The sequence below is a fragment of the Vulpes lagopus genome, chromosome 3, assembly GCF_018345385.1.
Source record: "Vulpes lagopus strain Blue_001 chromosome 3, ASM1834538v1, whole genome shotgun sequence".
Classification (NCBI taxonomy): domain Eukaryota; kingdom Metazoa; phylum Chordata; class Mammalia; order Carnivora; family Canidae; genus Vulpes; species Vulpes lagopus.
In genome coordinates, this window is record NC_054826.1 from 131549665 (window position 1) to 131566779 (window position 17115).

General features: G+C 44.1%; 1 protein-coding gene across 3 annotated transcripts in view; it reads right to left on the reverse strand.

Moving 5' to 3' along the window:
* Positions 1 to 5443: 5443 nt before the first annotated feature.
* ELAPOR1 (endosome-lysosome associated apoptosis and autophagy regulator 1) overlaps positions 5444 to 17115 on the reverse strand; it is a 72867-nt gene continuing 61195 nt past the window's right edge. For 2 of the 3 annotated variants that reach the window (XM_041749003.1, XM_041749005.1), the window contains 7 exons: positions 14042 to 14222; positions 13639 to 13735; positions 13065 to 13166; positions 11810 to 11936; positions 11553 to 11731; positions 10848 to 11013; positions 5445 to 9718 (listed from right to left, as the gene is read on the reverse strand). In XM_041749003.1, the coding sequence (XP_041604937.1) occupies positions 9650 to 9718; positions 10848 to 11013; positions 11553 to 11731; positions 11810 to 11936; positions 13065 to 13166; positions 13639 to 13735; positions 14042 to 14222 (921 nt within the window). In that variant the 3' untranslated portion in view covers positions 5445 to 9649. Of the gene's footprint in view, positions 9750 to 10847; positions 11014 to 11552; positions 11732 to 11809; positions 11937 to 13064; positions 13167 to 13638; positions 13736 to 14041; positions 14223 to 17115 lie in introns of all 3 variants that reach the window. The other variant, XM_041749004.1, reaches the window with a different exon arrangement.

The window sequence follows — 17115 nt, forward strand, 5'->3', positions numbered from 1 at the left end:
AGGGCAAGGTCTGATAGGGGCTGACTGCTTCCATGTCAATGAAGGCACTGCCAAAGTGTGTAGTTTGCTAAGTTTCAGGACAGTGATGGGTGTTCCTGAGGCTACACTGGGGCCAGGCCTAGGAGAGAAGGTTCACTGGGCCAATCCTATAAGGAGGTCGTCAGTATAATTGGAAGGATGACCTTAAAATTCTGGCCACTCCAAACTTTCTTAGGAATCAGGAAGCCTGGGTGGCTCAGCACTTGGGGGTCTGCCTTCAGCTCAGGGCCAGGATGGGATTGAGTCCCACATCGGGCTCCCTGCATGGAGCCTGCTTCACCCTCTGTCTATGCCTCTGCCTCTCTGTGTCTCTCATAAATTAAAAAGAAAAAAAAAAATTCCCTAGGAATTTTTGCCATTGGTCCGATCATTATATTATAGCCATCTTCTTTTAAAATGCTCATGTTACCTGATTAACAAATTAGCATAATAGCATACTTCATTCATCAGCTTAAAAATTATAGGATTTTTTAGAGCTGGAGGTGAATGTTAGCTAACTACTAGACCAATAATTCTTTTATTTTTTTAGACCAATAATTCTTAATCTTTTCATCACCTTGTCCCTCATGTTTTAAAATATTTGTCTAACATATTACAAAATTCATTTTCCTTTCTTACTAATCAGATAGTAATTAGAATTTCTGATCTACAGAAAATAAAGTATTACTACACAATGTTACTTTTTGCTAACACAAAAGCAAATCAACATAATACTTTAGTGATGGAGTGATGATTTGAAACCCTACCACTTTTGGATGTGTGGTTTCTATTAGGTTTTATTATTGAGAATAGCTATATGTGCTACATCTGAGGACTCGGGCTCGAAGGTTCAAGGAAAACAACTAGGCCAACCCCTTTATCTTCTGTACAAGAACACTGAGGCCCAGGGAAATTAAGCAATAGAGCCAAAACCTGAATACTGGTAAGACACTAAGATAGTCTCATGTTTGGGCTTGTCTGTTAGCATTCCTTAAGCAGAAAACAGAAGAGGCTTGAGGAACTTGCTAGAAAATGTGGCTTAATTGAACACCAATAAAAAAATAAATTTATTAAGAAAGAAAGAAAGAAAGAAAGAAAGAAAGAAAGAAAGAAAGAAAGAAAGAAAATGTGGCTTTTTCATAGGGCAGAGACTAGTTTTTGTATTTTTATTTCCACAGGACCTAGCATAGTGTCTTACACGTGATAGGTGCTTATTATATCCTTATTGGGTGAGTGGGTTGCAGGGAATAGGATGAGAGGTTAGAAGTTTGTTACAGGTTCAGGGAGTAGAGTCCTAGCTGAGATATTGCCTTGGGAGTCTGGGGTAGCTATTGGGCAGACTGAGGAGAATGAGTAGCTGTAGGGAGGGAGCAAGAAGTGAGGGAGCATCCAGCCACAGACGCCATCCTCAGGTTTTACCGGTGCACATGCTTGGCAGTGTAGGAGGGCTCTCCTAGGCCTTGTTTTATTTTTATTTTTTTATTTTTATTTTTGTATGTTTATCAGGTTGTGGGCTTTATTTTATTTATTTTTATTTATTATTTATGATAGTCACACAGAGAGAGAGAGAGGCAGAGACATAGGCAGAGGGAGAAGCAGGCTCCATGCACCGGGAGCCCGACGTGGGACTTGATCCCGGGTCTCCAGGATCGCGCCCTGGGCCAAAGGCAGGCGCCAAACCGCTGTGCCACCCAGGGATCCCTAGGCCTTGTTTTGTTTTTGTTTTTGTTTTTTTTTAATTAATTTTTATTGGTGTTCAATTTACCAACATACAGAAAAACACCCAGTGCTCATCCCATCAAGTGTCCACCTCAGTGCCCGTCACCCATTCCCCTCCAACACCCGCCCTCCTCCCCTTCCACCACCCCTAGTTCGTTTCCCAGAGTTAGGAGTCTTTATGTTCTGTCTCCCTTCCTGATATTTCCCAACATTTCTTTTCCCTTCCTTTATATTCCCTTTCACTATTATTCATATTCCCCAAATGAATGAGAACATACACTGTTTGTCCTTCTCCAATTGACTTATTTCACTCAGCATAATACCCTCCAGTTCCATCCACGTTGAAGCAAATGGTGGGTATTTGTCGTTTCTAATTGCTGAGTAATATTCCATTGTATATATAAACCACATCTTCTTTATCCATTCATCTTTCGATGGACACCGAGGCTCCTTCCACAGTTTGGCTATTGTGGCCATTGCTGATAGAAACATCGGGGTGCAGGTGTCCCGACGTTTCATTGCATCTGAATCTTTGGGGTAAATCCCCAACAGTGCAATTGCTGGGTCGTAGGGCAGGTCTATTTTTAACTCTTTGAGGAACCTCCACACAGTTTTCCAGAGTGGCTGCACCAGTTCACATTCCCACCAACAGTGTAAGAGGGTTCCCTTTTCTCCGCATCCTCTCCAACATTTGTTGTTTCCTGCCTTGTTAATTTTCCCCATTCTCACTGGTGTGAGGTGGTATCTCATTGAGGTTTTGATTTGTATTTCCCTGATGGCAAGTGATGCAGAGCATTTTCTCATGTGCTTGTTGGCCATGTCCATGTCTTCCTCTGTGAGATTTCTCTTCATGTCTTTTGCCCATTTCATGATTGGATTGTTTGTTTCTTTGGTGTTGAGTTTAATAAGTTCTTTATAGATTTTGGAAACTAGCCCTTTATCTGATATGTCATTTGCAAATATCTTCTCCCATTCTGTAGGTTGTCTTTTAGTTTTGTTGACTGTATCCTTTGCTGTGCAAAAGCTTCTTATCTTGATGAAGTCCCAATAGTTCATTTTTGCTTTTGCTTCTTTTGCCTTTGTGGATGTATCTTGCAAGAAGTTACTGTGGCCGAGTTCAAAAAGGGTGTTGCCTGTGTTCTCCTCTAGGATTTTGATGGACTCGTCTCACATTTAGATCTCTCATCCATTTCTTTTTTTTTTTTTTTTCTTTTTTTTCTTTTTTATTTTTTTCTCTTTTTTTTTTCTTTTTTTCTTTTTTTCTTTTTTTATTTTTCTCATCCATTTCGAGTTTATCTTTGTGTATGGTGAAAGAGAGTGGTCCAGTTTCATTCTTCTACATGTGGATGTCCAATTTTCCCAGCACCATTTATTGAAGAGACTGTCTTTCTTCCAATGGATAGTCTTTCCTCCTTTATCGAATATTAGATGACCGTACATTTCAGGGTCCACTTCCGGGTTCTCTATTCTGTTCCATTGATCTGTGTGTCTGTTTTTGTGCCAGTACCACACTGTCTTGATGACCACAGCTTTGTAGTACAACCTGAAATCTGGCATTGTGATGCCCCCAGCTATGGTTTTCTTTTTTAAAATTCCCCTGGCTATTCGGGGTCTTTTCTGATTCCACACAAATCTTAAAATAATTTGTTCTAACTCTCTGAAGAAAGTCCATGGTATTTTGATAGGGATTGCATTAAACGTATAAATTGCCCTGGGTAACATTGACATTTTTACAATATTAATTCTGCCAATCCATGAGCATGGAATATTTTTCCATCTCTTTGTGTCTTCCTCAATTTCTTTCAGAAGTGTTCTATAGTTTTTAGGGTATAGATCTTTTACCTCTTTGGTTAGGTTTATTCCTAGGTATCTTCCTAGGCCTTGTTTTAGCACCTCTTTGCATTCCACTTTCTGTCTTGAGTCTAAGGGAGGATTTCTTAGTGTTGGACAAGCAAGCCCTATCCTCTCATTCCCAACTAGAAACCTTCAGTGGCTACCTGTTGCCCTTGGGAGAACATCTCAACACAGCTTGCAAAGCCTTCCATGATCAGCCCTCTATCAAATTCTCTAAAATGTTCCCCTTATCTCTTGGCATTCCCTCCTCACATTCCCCATGCTGAGCTACTTGTAGCTCTCCTTTCTTGTCTCTGAACCTATATACAAACTGCTTCTACCTGGAACTCCCCTTCCCTCCTCTGATTCTCCAAATGGGCTAATTCCTCCATCCTAGGGGAAGCTTTCTCTGATACACTATTCACCCCTCTCCCTGATTGGTGCAGCACCCCCCCCCCCCCGCTAGGTTCCTACAGCCCAGTAGCATTTATCATACTAGTACAGAAGAAACTGACAACCCAACTTCCAGCTTGAGGCTGCCCACTCCCTTCTATCAGAGAGACACAATAACAAAAGAAGTTAATGTTGCTGTCCTTGGACAATGAAGGAGGAAACCAGCTAAAAATAACATGGGCAGGGAAAGCTGCCAGGATCTGGGGCGACTTTGATCCTTTCTTTCTGTTAGAATTGGAATGAAGTGTCCATTCTCCTACCACACTGTATGGTTTGGGGCATTACATTTTATGTGGGATTGTTAACTTCACTGATACGGAGTTAGTTCATATTCCAAATTCTCCTTGAATAGCTCTTACACTAGCCATGATTTTTTTTTTATTTTTATTTTTATTTTTATTTTTTTTTATTTATGATAGTCACAGAGAGAGAGAGAGGGGCAGAGACACAGGCGGAGGGAGAAGCAGGCTCCATGCACCGGGAGCCTGATGTGGGATTCGATCCCGGGTCTCCAGGATCGCGCCCTGGGCCAAAGGCAGGCGCCAAACCGCTGCGCCACCCAGGGATCCCGATTTTTTTTTTAAGATTTTATTTATCTATTCATAAGAGACAGAGACCCAGGCAGAGGAAGAAGCAGGCTCCTCACAGGGAGCCCGATGCAGGACTCAATCCTAGGACCCCGAGATCACGACCTGAGCCAAAGGCAGATGCTCAACCACTGAGCCATCCAGGTGCCCCTAGCCATGAACTTTTATATATGCAGCCTTACATGAGTTTCTTTTTTTTTTTTTAAGATTTTATTTATTTATTCATGAGAGACACACAGAGAGAGAGGCAGAGAGAGAAGCAGGCTCCATGCAGGGAGCCCGATGTGGGACTTGATCCCAGGTCTCCAGGATCACTCCCTGGGCCAAAGGCAGGCGCTTAACCACTGAGCCACCCAGCCGTCCCTTACATGAGTTTCTTTGTCTCTTCAACAGGCATTGTAGCTCTGTGGTTTTCAATTAATTGTCTTCTTTAAGGTTTAGACCAAGACATTAGTATCTTCTTGCCTGTTCAGCTGACAGTGTATTTCACTTCTTTGTCAGTGATTGGGAAATCTTTAAAATAATTCACATATCCCGCCTCCCATCCCAACCAATTTCTTTTCTCTTAAGATTTTATTTTTAAGTAATCTCTACACTCAACATGGGGCTCAAACTCAAAACCCTAAGATCAGAGCTGCATGCTCCATTGTTTGAGCCAGCCAGGTGCCCCTCCCTCAGTTTCTTTCTTTCTTTCTTTCTTTCTTTCTTTCTTTCTTTCTTTCTTTCTTTCTTTCTTTCTTTCTTTCTTTCTAAGATTTTATTCATTTATTCATGAGAGACACACACACACACACAGAGAGAGAGAGGCAGAGATAGAAGCAGGCTCCATGCAAGGATCCCGATGTGGGACTTGATCCCAGGACTACAGGATCACACTCTGGGCCAAAGGCAGGCGTCAAACTGCTGAGCCACCCAGGGATCCCTTCTCCCGCAGTTTCAAGCTTAGTCATGTCTGTTGTTTGTGACATTGGGACACTGTACAGTATATGGTTGAATCCATGTAAATTAACTATGGTACTCCCATGTCAGTGTTTCTTCACTATTGTGTCCGCAGTGGGAGAGCCAGGGTAAGTTTCACAGTGGGGTGATTTTGAAGGCTGGGTAGGGGTCAGTCGGGTGAAAAGGAAGGGGAGGGGCAAAGGCAGAGGCAGAGGCCAACACAGGGAGGCATGAAAGAGCTTATAAGTGAAGGATAGTCAAGTTGCCGGGACAGCAGGGTATCTGACTGGCTCAGTAGAGCATGAAGCCGTTGATCTCAGGGTTGCAAGTTTTGAGCCCTACACTGGGCGTGGAGATTACTTAAAATCTTAAAAAGAGAAAAAACAACTTTAAAAAAATGTGGGTAGAGTAGAAGCAATTGTGGATAGAGAGGGGCAGGTAGGCTATTAGGGACCTTCCATGCCACAGTACTCAGTACTCTGTTGGAGATGCAGTTTCTTAATCTATTACAATGAGGATAGTACCTGTCTCTAGTTTGGGCCGTATACATAAGCAGGGGTTATATTTAAATATTAAGCCATCAGTACAACCAGATACAACTCAGTCGGAGGGAAGCAACCAGCTGAGGGAAATCTTTTTATGGGGTTAAATGCTCTCAACTAGAGTGAAGGAAAAGTACTAATGCGGGAAAAGCCAGCTACCCCTGGAAATAATGGTAGGTCCTGATATCCCCTAGGATTTTCTCCACATCTCGTCTCTAAGAGTCGACCTCAGGCCCAAACAATAGAATTTTACTTGTCTTTGTAGATACATTGTTATGTGGCTGGCCTCAGTGCCACCCCAGAGGAAACTAAACTGGAAAGGAAGGGAGGGAAGATGCTAAGTGATTTATATGAACTCTTTGATCCTCACCCAATTTGGGGAAGTGAGGCATCATTAGATGCATTTTATTACCTGGAAACAGGCTTTGCTTGTTGGCTGATCCCTCAACAGGTGGTGAGAGACTTTCTAGTCTAGGTCCCTTTTGCTCTGAAGCATGCTCTTTTCTCGATTACTCTGGAGTTCCAAAATCCTCCTCACCTTCAGGTAAAGCTTCAATATCACTTCCATTTCTCAGTCCCCCATCCAGCCACCCAACCCATGTTCAAAAAAGCAACTTGAAACATATGTTTTTATTTGACAAAAAAAAGAAAAGGGGAAAAATGTGACAAGCCATAGCCATCCCCTAACAAACTACAAACTCTTGGAATACAAAATAAAAAGGAAATCCAAACAATCTTGATGAGATGAAAATTTGGTTTCACAAAGCTGAAAAATCCGTTACAAAGTCTCTATTGTATAAATATAGTCAGTCTTATCTTTAATGTAGAGTCAGACCAAAAAAAAAAAAAAAATGTGTTGGTATAAGAAATCGCCCAGTCCTTGAATATACCGAAATGCTCATTTGTCTTCCCAGCCAAATCAGGTGATGCTTACATGAGAATTACTTATGCCTTCCACTCTAGGTAACCAAATGGGATTTAAGTATTTTATCTCCCCCAATAGCCTGTGCAAACCATTATAGTCTTGGTTTAAGAGAGAAAGGCTTTTCCCGTATAAAATCTAACATGTGTCTGTTCTAAAATTGATTATGGTGATTGCTGCACAATTCTGTGAATATACTAAAATCCATTGAATTGTACATTTTCAATGAGCCAATTGTATGGTATGTGAATTATATCTCAATAGGGCTGTTAAAAATATAAAATATGTCTAAGGAACAGGTGATTCCAATATTATAACTCAGGAGCTCCTGGCAGGACATAGGGAAGATCTTTAGAAGTCGGTACACTAAGGGATAGTAAAAGGGAGATGGTTAAAGCATTATGCCTAAATCAGTGGAGTCTGAGGTCAGTCTGGGGGCACTCAGTTTCAAGATGTCAGGATAAAGAAGTCAAGAGGATATATACTTTTTCCTACCGCTTCCAGAATCATCTAAGGACCTTGTATGACTCTTGTCACCAAATAAATTTATTCAGTGGGAAAGGAGATGCTTTTTGGGTGTTGCTGAAGCTACAGAAGACTTTACACTAGAGTTCAGGAGCTAGGTATCTGCATCCATTGGGAGAAATTCCAATATCGCTACAGGATCTGAGAGCCTGACTCCCACGAGAGGAGGATACCCCCCAAAGCTTCTAGATTTATTGAACCAATGGGACTGCCTGCCTTCAGTGATGCTACTGATGACCAGAGGTCACAGCAGGGCCCGGTTCTCACTGACCCTTTTCTAAGGCCACTGCCAGGGCAGCCACGCCTCATCAGATCAGCAGACCCTTTTTATGGCAGACAAACCATCCTGAATTGCCATCCCATGCTATACCTATACTGTGGGCACCAGGTGGCCACTCAGAAAAGGAGATAGGCACAGCCAAGGATAACTGGGTCCTTGACCAAGGGATGGGCATGCCAGCCTGACAACATGGAGGGAGGATCACCAGTAGTAAAAAGAAAATGGGAATTTTAAACTCTTGCACTGATTTTGCCATTGTAGTTACTTGAAGTCCATCAACTATACTGGGTGTAAAAGTGGAGAAAAGAGGCACAGAGGACACTCACTTTACTCACCTTTAAGAAAGGATGCTGCCAGAAATTGGGACTAGAAGTCTTTTTAGTTTTTTTAGCACACAGAAGAAATGGGAACAGGAAACAGAGAAGGCTAGGGGTTGAAAGCATGACATGTATCAGTTTGCCAAATATCTTGTTCAATTCCTCTAGTCTTTCCTCCATGAAGACTGATCTGGTCCTCTGGCTCAGGTATGGGCTGGGAGTCAATTCCCTTTTTTGGCCAGCCTAGAAAATGTTTATTCTGCAGCTGAGCAGATGGTTAAGCTTAGAAGCAGACATCCTAGCCACCTCGGGTCCTTCCCATTGTGGGCTGGATCCTCCAGGACGGCCCGTTAAAACCTTGGCTTCCTTATGTTCTTTCAAAATAAGATCCCCCTGTTCCAATGATAAGGCTCAAATCTCTATGAATGGGGCCCTCAAGGACAGGAAATTTTCCTTACTGGTAAGGTTTGTCATCTCTGTGGGTCAAAGCAAGCAGAGAAGAAAGCTAGAACATCTGTGTTTGGGGCTTACCTGGCTTTCTTTAGTGTCCTAGGGAGATGGTGGGATGTTTAAAAAAAAAAAAAAAGGTATGTGTTGGGAGAATAGATCCACCAGGGCTTTGGGTATTTTCTTGGTGCACTTTTTCCTTTGGCTCCTGTGAGAATATTTATTGCTTACTGAGAAAAAGGGAGTAAAGTACCTAGTTTAAAAAATAAAACGGGATCCCTGGGTGGTGCAGCGGTTTGGTGCCTGCCTTTGGCCCAGGGTGCGATCCTGGAGACCCAGGATCGAATCCCACATCAGGCTCCCGGTGCATGGAGCCTGCTTTTCCCTCTGCCTATGTCTCTGCCATTCTCTCTGTGTGTGACTATCATAAATAAATAAAAATTAAAAAATAAAACAAATAAAACTTTCCTTCTTGCCTCTCTGTGCTTATCGAGCCTTTTCTTCCCCAGGCCTTACTCACCTTGCCCTCAGCCTATGTGCACGAAATTGAGTGTGCATTCAATTTGAGCTGGTTATCCAGGAGAGACGAATCCAGGCTACCATGGTGGTCCAGAAGGGAACGCCAACACCCTCCTTACCCAGCCTCTCTCCTCAAGAGATCATGAGCTGAAGGGCATATCATCGGACAAACCTCCAGCTGCTTCTGCCCTTAAATAAGGGGACAGAGGAAGTTGTTTCTATATTTAAGAAGAGAGAACTATTTTCATTCCAGAGCTATAAGAGTTATGAGCAGATGAAGCTATGACTCTGGCGGCTGGACCATTTTGGGAAACAAGATGCAAGCAAGGGAGTAATATACAAACAAAGTGTGGGTATATTTGACAGGTTTGAGGCAAGCAGAAAGGAGGGCTTGGGTACTCTATAAAAAACCTAATATCTGAAATTCAAACTTCTTCTGATAAGGCCACAATGAAGAGATTTCCAGCAGGAAGCTGGCACCCAAATTGCCACAGGCTTGCAAGGTGACGTGCCCAGGTGAGGAGGCAGGGGAGGCAGGGCAGTGCCTCTCACAGGTCCATGTCTGGGCCTCCTGAGGATGTCTTCAGTGGCACGGAGTCAAATCCATCAGGAGTCCTCTGAAAGAGAGATGGTGACAGGAGCTGGCTGCTGCACGGGGGCAAGTTTGGAAACAAAGGAGAGAAATGGAAAATAGGTGACAGAAGGAACCCTTATGGAATTCCTGCTTCCAGTAGCTTTGTGGAAACAGACATAAGATACCCTCTATTCTTCTTGGTCCTTTCAGTCAGTCAGAGGATAAGAAAAATCTTTAAGATCCCCTGCTTTGCATCTTTCCTGATCTCTAAAAACCCAGAAAGACTTAGCACTCCCAGGGTAAGTTGTTGTCTCATTGATTAAATACATGCACGGGCAAGCAATGCAGGTGCGTGCAACGTCACCATGATAGGTCAGCATAAAGGGAATGAGATTCAGCAATCTAAACACCCACCAGCCCTCCCCTCCCCATCCCTCCAGTCCTCTTCTCTCTGTTACCACCCTCCCCACCCACACCTGTTTGATGAACTGGTTCAGGGCAGCAGTGAGGTATGGGTTCTGGCAGACTGGGGCTGCAGAGGGCTGTGGCCCTGGAGGCGTTGCTTGGATGCTCTCTGCTCACCCCACACCCAGCGACAGTGTTGTCAGCATTGCATTTATGAGCTTCAAATTTGCTCACCCACCCACACATACAGAGCCAACTATCCCGGCTCCACAATGCTCAGGGGTGAGTAGCGTAGACTTAGCTATGACTCAGCCCCCCAAGGAACCAGGGCCCAGACATCGGGGGACAGCACCCTCCACTGGTCAAAGGAGAGCCTTGCTTCTATCAGAAGTTGATCCTAGAGATCGCCTCTTCCCCACCCTCCAAAAAAAAAAAAAAGGGGGTGGGGAATGATTCTTACAACGTGGATGGTTCAATACTCCTTCTGGAAGTTAAAAGGCCCAAACAGTCCATCAACTGGAGTGCATGTTGGGAGAGAAGGAGCCTGGTCAAGAGCAGCCTTGGGCCCCATGGGAAACAGTAATGGTGTGGAAATACTGAAGGTAGAAGCCAGGATTTTGAGGGTGGGGGGATAGAACAATCGGGAGGGTGGGGAGTAGAGTAGTGAGTGCTCCCTGAACAGTGTGGGACCATTCAGTGTCCTAGGACTGGTGTCTTCTCCAGCCCTCCAGGCTGACCTCAGTAGGGGCGCTGGCCAGCCTCCCTACCTTGGAGGTAAATGATTTGATCTTCCCAAAGAGTGACTTCTTGCTGGTAAAGATGAGGTCATCCTCCACATCCTCGCCTTCCATGATGGCACAGCTGTCAGCTGCTGGCAGGTCGCAGTCCTTGAGCGTAGCATTCATCACCAGCTTGGAGTACTTGTACTCCAGTCTATGAGGCAGGGGGAATGGGAAAGAGAAAACAACAAAATGTGGAATAAGGGAGAGGGGAGGGAGAAGGACTGGGCCATAAACAGGTAACCACAGGTAAGGAAAATGAAGCATAACAAAACGGTGTGAGGGCTGGGCATATAGCTAAGGAATCTTGATTTCCAGCTCAGCAATCTTTTTTGTTGTTGTTGTTGTTGTTGTTGTTAAGGCTGGCTGTTGCTGTGTACCCAAAGCCTAATAGAAATATTGGAATCACAAAGTTATTATTTTAATTATTAATAATAACAACAAATTGAGGATACTATGCTTTTGAGCATCTAACATTTATAGACTGCCATGTGGTACTGTCCCTGTTCCTGAACAGGGTCAGGATAGCCAAGGTATACATTGGATAAGTGGCTCAACAAGTCTCTGGCCAGAGTCACAGGGTCTGTGGCCAACTCCAGAGAAAAGCCTCATGAATTTATTTCTTGGCTATTCTCTTCCTGGTTCAATGATCCAATCCTGCCCATCCCCAAAGTCCGATACCCCATCATGTACTTTTGATTCTTTTTCCAAAAGTAACAGGTCAAGACGGTAAGCAGGATGGCAGTACAGGTGCCTGCAGAGATGCCCACTTTCAGCCAGAAGTCGATCGTTTTGCAGATGGTGACTCTCTGTTCAGGCAGGGAGATGCCACCCACGCATAGCTTTGGTTCTCGCCACACATAAGTAGTCTTCTATTGGGGAGAAAAACAAAGGAACTCAGAGATCACATTCCATCCTCTCCTGGGACATCCTCAAGCAGAGAAACCCACCTGGATCCCAGCCACGCAGCTGCTGACGATAGCGTGGTAGTCAGCAGGGGAACAGAGCGGACAAGCAGCCAGGCTCTCCCACAGGAAGTGGAAGTTACAGCCATCACAGGTCCCATCGGAGCATGTGCTAGCAAAGCAGAAAGGAGACTTGAGTTGCTTACTCGTTGGATGGTGAGAAGATCTGGTGGGAGTCCTGTCACCTGATAGCTAGCCTGTACCATCCTCTCCTTGCCAAACTGTTAGCCCCACCAGGGTCCTCCCAATTAGTCCTTAATACAGATTTTGCTCTCTGATTTCCCTGATGACAAGAGGCCTTTCAGCCTCCACTGGGCTGTCTACTCTATGCCTGTTTGTTTCTGCTAACATAAGATGAGAGCTAGTGTCAGGTGTCTGAGCTGTAGCATGGTTGCCCCAACCAACCCCTCAGAGGCCCCTGTTCTCCCCCATGGACTTGTGACATTTTGCCAAAGCCACTGTGATGCAGCTTCTTGGGGGATGGGTTTCAGGAATGAACTTCAGGCCATGGATATCTGTTAGGTACTTTACTGTGATGTTTACAACAGCAAGAACAGTGTCTTCTGCTTTGACAACACCACTGAGCCAAAATAGCCTGCTTTGCTCCCTATCTCCCTGAGCAGCTGCTATTTAGAAGCAGCATTTTCCAAACCATCTTCCTCAAGACACCTGTGCCCTTCAAGATGTTAGTAGGGGTTATGTGGGGTGGCGTGGGGTGGGGTGGGGGAGGAGTACTATAAGCAAATAGGTTCCAGAGTGCTCAATTTAGTGTACTCAGCTATTAAACTCAGAATTGGGTTTTTTGGTTGCGGAGAGATTCCTAGGATTCTTTAAACCATTACTTCTAATAATAGCTAGTACATGCCGGGGAATTGAAAGTCCACAAGTTTCACAGTCTCATTGAATCCCCACAACCACCCCCTGAGGGAACTTCTTCTTATCCTCATTTTACAGATATGGAACAAGAAGCCCAGGGAGGATAAGAAATGTATCCACAATAACATAGCTAGTAAGTGGAGGACATGAATCCAATAAACACTTGCCACTGTCCCCATAATGGCATGAGAATGTGAGAGTAGCTTGGACTCTTCCTTCTGCCCCATTCTTGACATCTGAAGATTGAGAATTTGGAGCCATGCCTGTGTCCCCAAGAGCCAATCGATGGTTCTCAGATTGTTTTCTCTTTGGTTCTTGGGATGAAACGAATCCAAAGAAGCAAGACCTTGTCACACCCCTTTACCTTGGCAGTGACAGACTTCCAGGGGCAGGTTTCAGCGGACTGCATCTGACACGGATGGTGGTTGACCTCCCAAAACTACAGGACTGGGTCACATCGTTGGACCTGCAGAGAAAGCCAGCCCCCGCAGGGGAACGAGTCACTCACCTGTTTCATTGGAGAGTCACTCACTGAGGTCAACACGGAACAATTCCCTTGCTGGGGAAGTCAGGACTTGGGAGTGCACAGGTGTTGGTTTATACACCGAGAGAGTGGGGCTCAGGGAGATCCGGTCAAGGGGAAAGGCACTGGTCCAGGAAAGGTTAGCATATGCATAACACCGGAGTCTCCTAAGGCAGGAAGGGAAGTCAGCCACAGGTAAGCCCATGTTTCTCCCTGCCTCCGGGGCAGACCTGCCCCAATAGTACCCCAAAAGCTGGGATCAGTGAACTCCCAGCCTGTAGCTGTCATTGCTGGGTGAATCTGCTAGACATCGGACATGTTCTGGCTTGATAAGTAGGTGGCTGGAGAGAGGGATGCACCAGGAATTGTGGAGGGGCTAGGTTTCCCTTGCATCGGCCTGGTCTCTCATCTTCACCTATAAAAGAAGATCACGTCCGGTATTCCCAAGGACTCCGGGTGGAAAAGTTCAGCTGGGGAGGTGATTCCATCCAGAGTCATATCTGTTGTCACCCCTGCCAAATTAGAGCTCCTAATTAGTTGTCACTAGTAGCATGAGCCAGCAACCACTTCAATTCTTTCAATACCTGTCAACATCCAAACCTTCCTCCATCTCCTCACATCCCTGACTGGCTCATGAGAGGGCGAACCAAAGTTTGTCAGAGGCCCCAGGGGGCACTTGGCACCCCGGGAAGCAACAGAAGACAGAGATCAAGAGGTTGGGTCCCTCATCTGGGGCCTTTTTACCTCAGAGCCCGGTAGCCTCACGGTCTCATACACACATACACGCTCAACGAGGCTGGAGCAGCTGGGTTACTCACCAATAAGTCGGTCGGCGAGGCTGACAGGCTGCGAGGACACTCCAGCCTTGTAGCCTGTCACCTCTGGGGGGATGATGACCGCCTGGCAGACGTAAGCTGTGATGGATTTGGAGAAACCCGACTCACCCTCAGGAATCCGGAGGTCAGTGACATTGTCTGCACACACGGACATTTTCTTACCCTGGGTTGGGGGACGTTGTGGGGAAGGAGAGGGATGGAGTGAATGAATGGTCACAGGACTCCCAAAGTGGAGGAGGCCAGAGTGCTTGCACGTTTGAAATTTCAGCCTTCCAACAGTATGTCGGTATGTCGAAGTGGAATGATTCATCCCAGATCTAATTACAAGACGGATTTTTTTTTTTTTAAGCTAAAAATAAGACTTCCGTGTCCTAGTTACTGCAACTCTGGCCCAGGGTCGCAAGCCTTGTTTCCTTGAAGTCACATGGGAGCCTCATATGAGCAGGGTTGTGATGGTGGCAACTGATCTGGAGCTCTAATCTACCAACCCACCAGTTAAGGGTCTTCCTTATCCTGACCAGTTTTCCAGATAGATACTGAAATATCTGATTCCCTGAAATTTTTGAACATCTGGTCTGGTTCACATTCTCTCTCTGTGTTTCCTTTCATGCTTGTCTTGGGAGCACTTTCCAGAGAATCCCAGCAGTTAAAACCGACCCCATAACTAACTCCCTCCCTGCCAGGGACATCTTAGAAATAATTGGAACCTATTCCATTAAAAAAAAAAATGTATCAAGAGAAGAAACTTTGTGTTTCTACAGGGAACACACCAAGAAATAAAACATTCTGTAACAACCCTTACTGTAGAGAACTCTGGAAGATAGTAGGAATGAGATTCCTTCTTCCTGGAGATTTCCTAATACAAGACATGTTAAGATATTGTTTCTTCAGGGTAGCCCCAATGGCTCAGCGGTTTAGCGCTGCCTTCAGCCCAGGGCCTGATCCTGGAGTCCCGTGATCAACTCCCACGTCAGGCTTCCTGCATGGAGCCTGCTTCTCCCTCTGCCTGTGTCTCTGCCTCTCTCTCTCATGAATAAATAAATAAAATCTTAAAAAAAAAAGACTGAAATTTTGCCTTTTGCAACCACATGGATAGAGCTAAAGAGTATACCCTAAGTGAAATAAAGAAAATTACCTATGATTATACTTGTATGCGGAATTTAAGAAACAAAACAAATGAACAAAGAAAAAAGGGGGGGGGGCAAACCAAGAAACAGACTGTTTTTTAAAAGATTTATTTATTTATTTATTCATGATAGAGAGACAGAGAGAGACAGAGACACAGGCAGAGGGAGAAGCAGGCTCCATGCCGGAAGCCCGACGTGGGACTCCAAAATTACATCCTGGGCCAAAGGCAGGCACCAAACCGCTGAGCCACCCAGGGATCCCCAAGAAACAGACTCTTAATTATAGAGTACAAGCTGAGTACCAGAAAGGAGGTGAGTATGGGATGGGTGAAATAGGTGATAGGGATTAGGAGGGCACTTGTGATGAGCATAGGGTGTGGTATGGAAGTGTTGAATCACTATATTGAACTCCTGAAATGAATACAACACTGTATGTTAACTGTACTGGAATTAAAATTAAAAGCTTAACATGATGGACGCCCTGGTGGCTCAGTGGTTTAACGCCGCCTTCGGCCTGGGGCGTGATCCTAGAGACCTAGGATCAAGTCCCACATCAGGCTCCCTGCATGGAGCCTGCTTCTCCCTCTGCCTGTGTCTCTGCCCCCCCCCCCCCCCGCTCTCTCTCTGTCTCTCATGAATAAATAAATAAAATCTTTAAAAAAAGAAGCTTAACATGATTTTTAAAAATGGAAATATACTAAGATTTACAATGTATGATTTTCAATATTCTAAATTCATTACAAATGAAGTTATGTCAGTTGCTAAATATGGTGATTCTTAGTTTACTTTTTAGCTTGTAAGATATAAAGAACATGAGAACAGAAAGAAACCTTACATTAGGGTATAATAAAGAGTTACTTTGTCTTTGCACTGACAATCTATGGTGTGACAGTACATAGTAAGAATTTCTGAAAATAATAAAGGAGCAAAGACCAAAAAAAGGCAATCTCTTCAAATTCCCCATTTTCATCTCTCTCCCACTCACTGAATAACTTTTGCTACATGGGTCTTGCTTTAATCAGTTTCAATTCCTGAGTTATCACTGACTCACTTCGGAAGCTTCATTTTAACTTCTTCAAAGATTTTAAAAACAAGATAGAGACATGTATCTCTAATCTTCCATAGGTTAGTTTATTTCTTTTTTAAAATTGAGATATAATGGCCATGGAACATTGATTAGTTTATTTCTTGGCATGTTCTCTCTATAAACACAAAGCAACTTTTTTTGCACACTACAGAAGGTGGTAGAGCTGTGCTGTGTAAAGGTCTCACGACCACACAGGGTCACAGACTAAAGACTCAAGGTGCCCTTTCTTTTGTAACATTTGAAACTAACTCTCAAACTGCTAATCCTGGCTTGTTTGTAATTTAGTTAAGTGGAGAAGTGGTGTTATTACTCTACATTTCTGTCTTTGAATTTTGCATCCAAAAAATTTACAGCAGCATGAAATGGCTAAAGGTAACATTCTTTCCATATCCTATAAAGACTTTTACATTACTTTTTTTTTTTTTTTAAGCGGTCAGCAAAGGTTCTTAGAGATGAACTGCAAATAGTTTATTTTATCCAGCCTTTAGGAAACAAATGACAAGTGCCATGATTAGTGAACACTACTTTTTAAAGGGAAAAAAACTTCCTCTGGCATTATTTCTATATATTCATTTTGATAGAGAGTAAAAGTCAAGTAGGAGTAAATGAGTATCTTATCTTAAACTTAAATAAAGAGTACCTTTATTTTCCTAAGTGTTTATAATCCAAATGAAATAATTTTAGATCCGAAGGTCCTCTGGAAGAATAACAATCACTTAGAAACCCTTGCGTTTTCTCAATGGCCTGCTGCCTGGTTTTTCGGGCTTTTGCTCCTGTGTCCGTCTCTGGCTCTGACCCACTGGTGTCCCCTTTCAATACGACACAATCGGTACCCACACAGC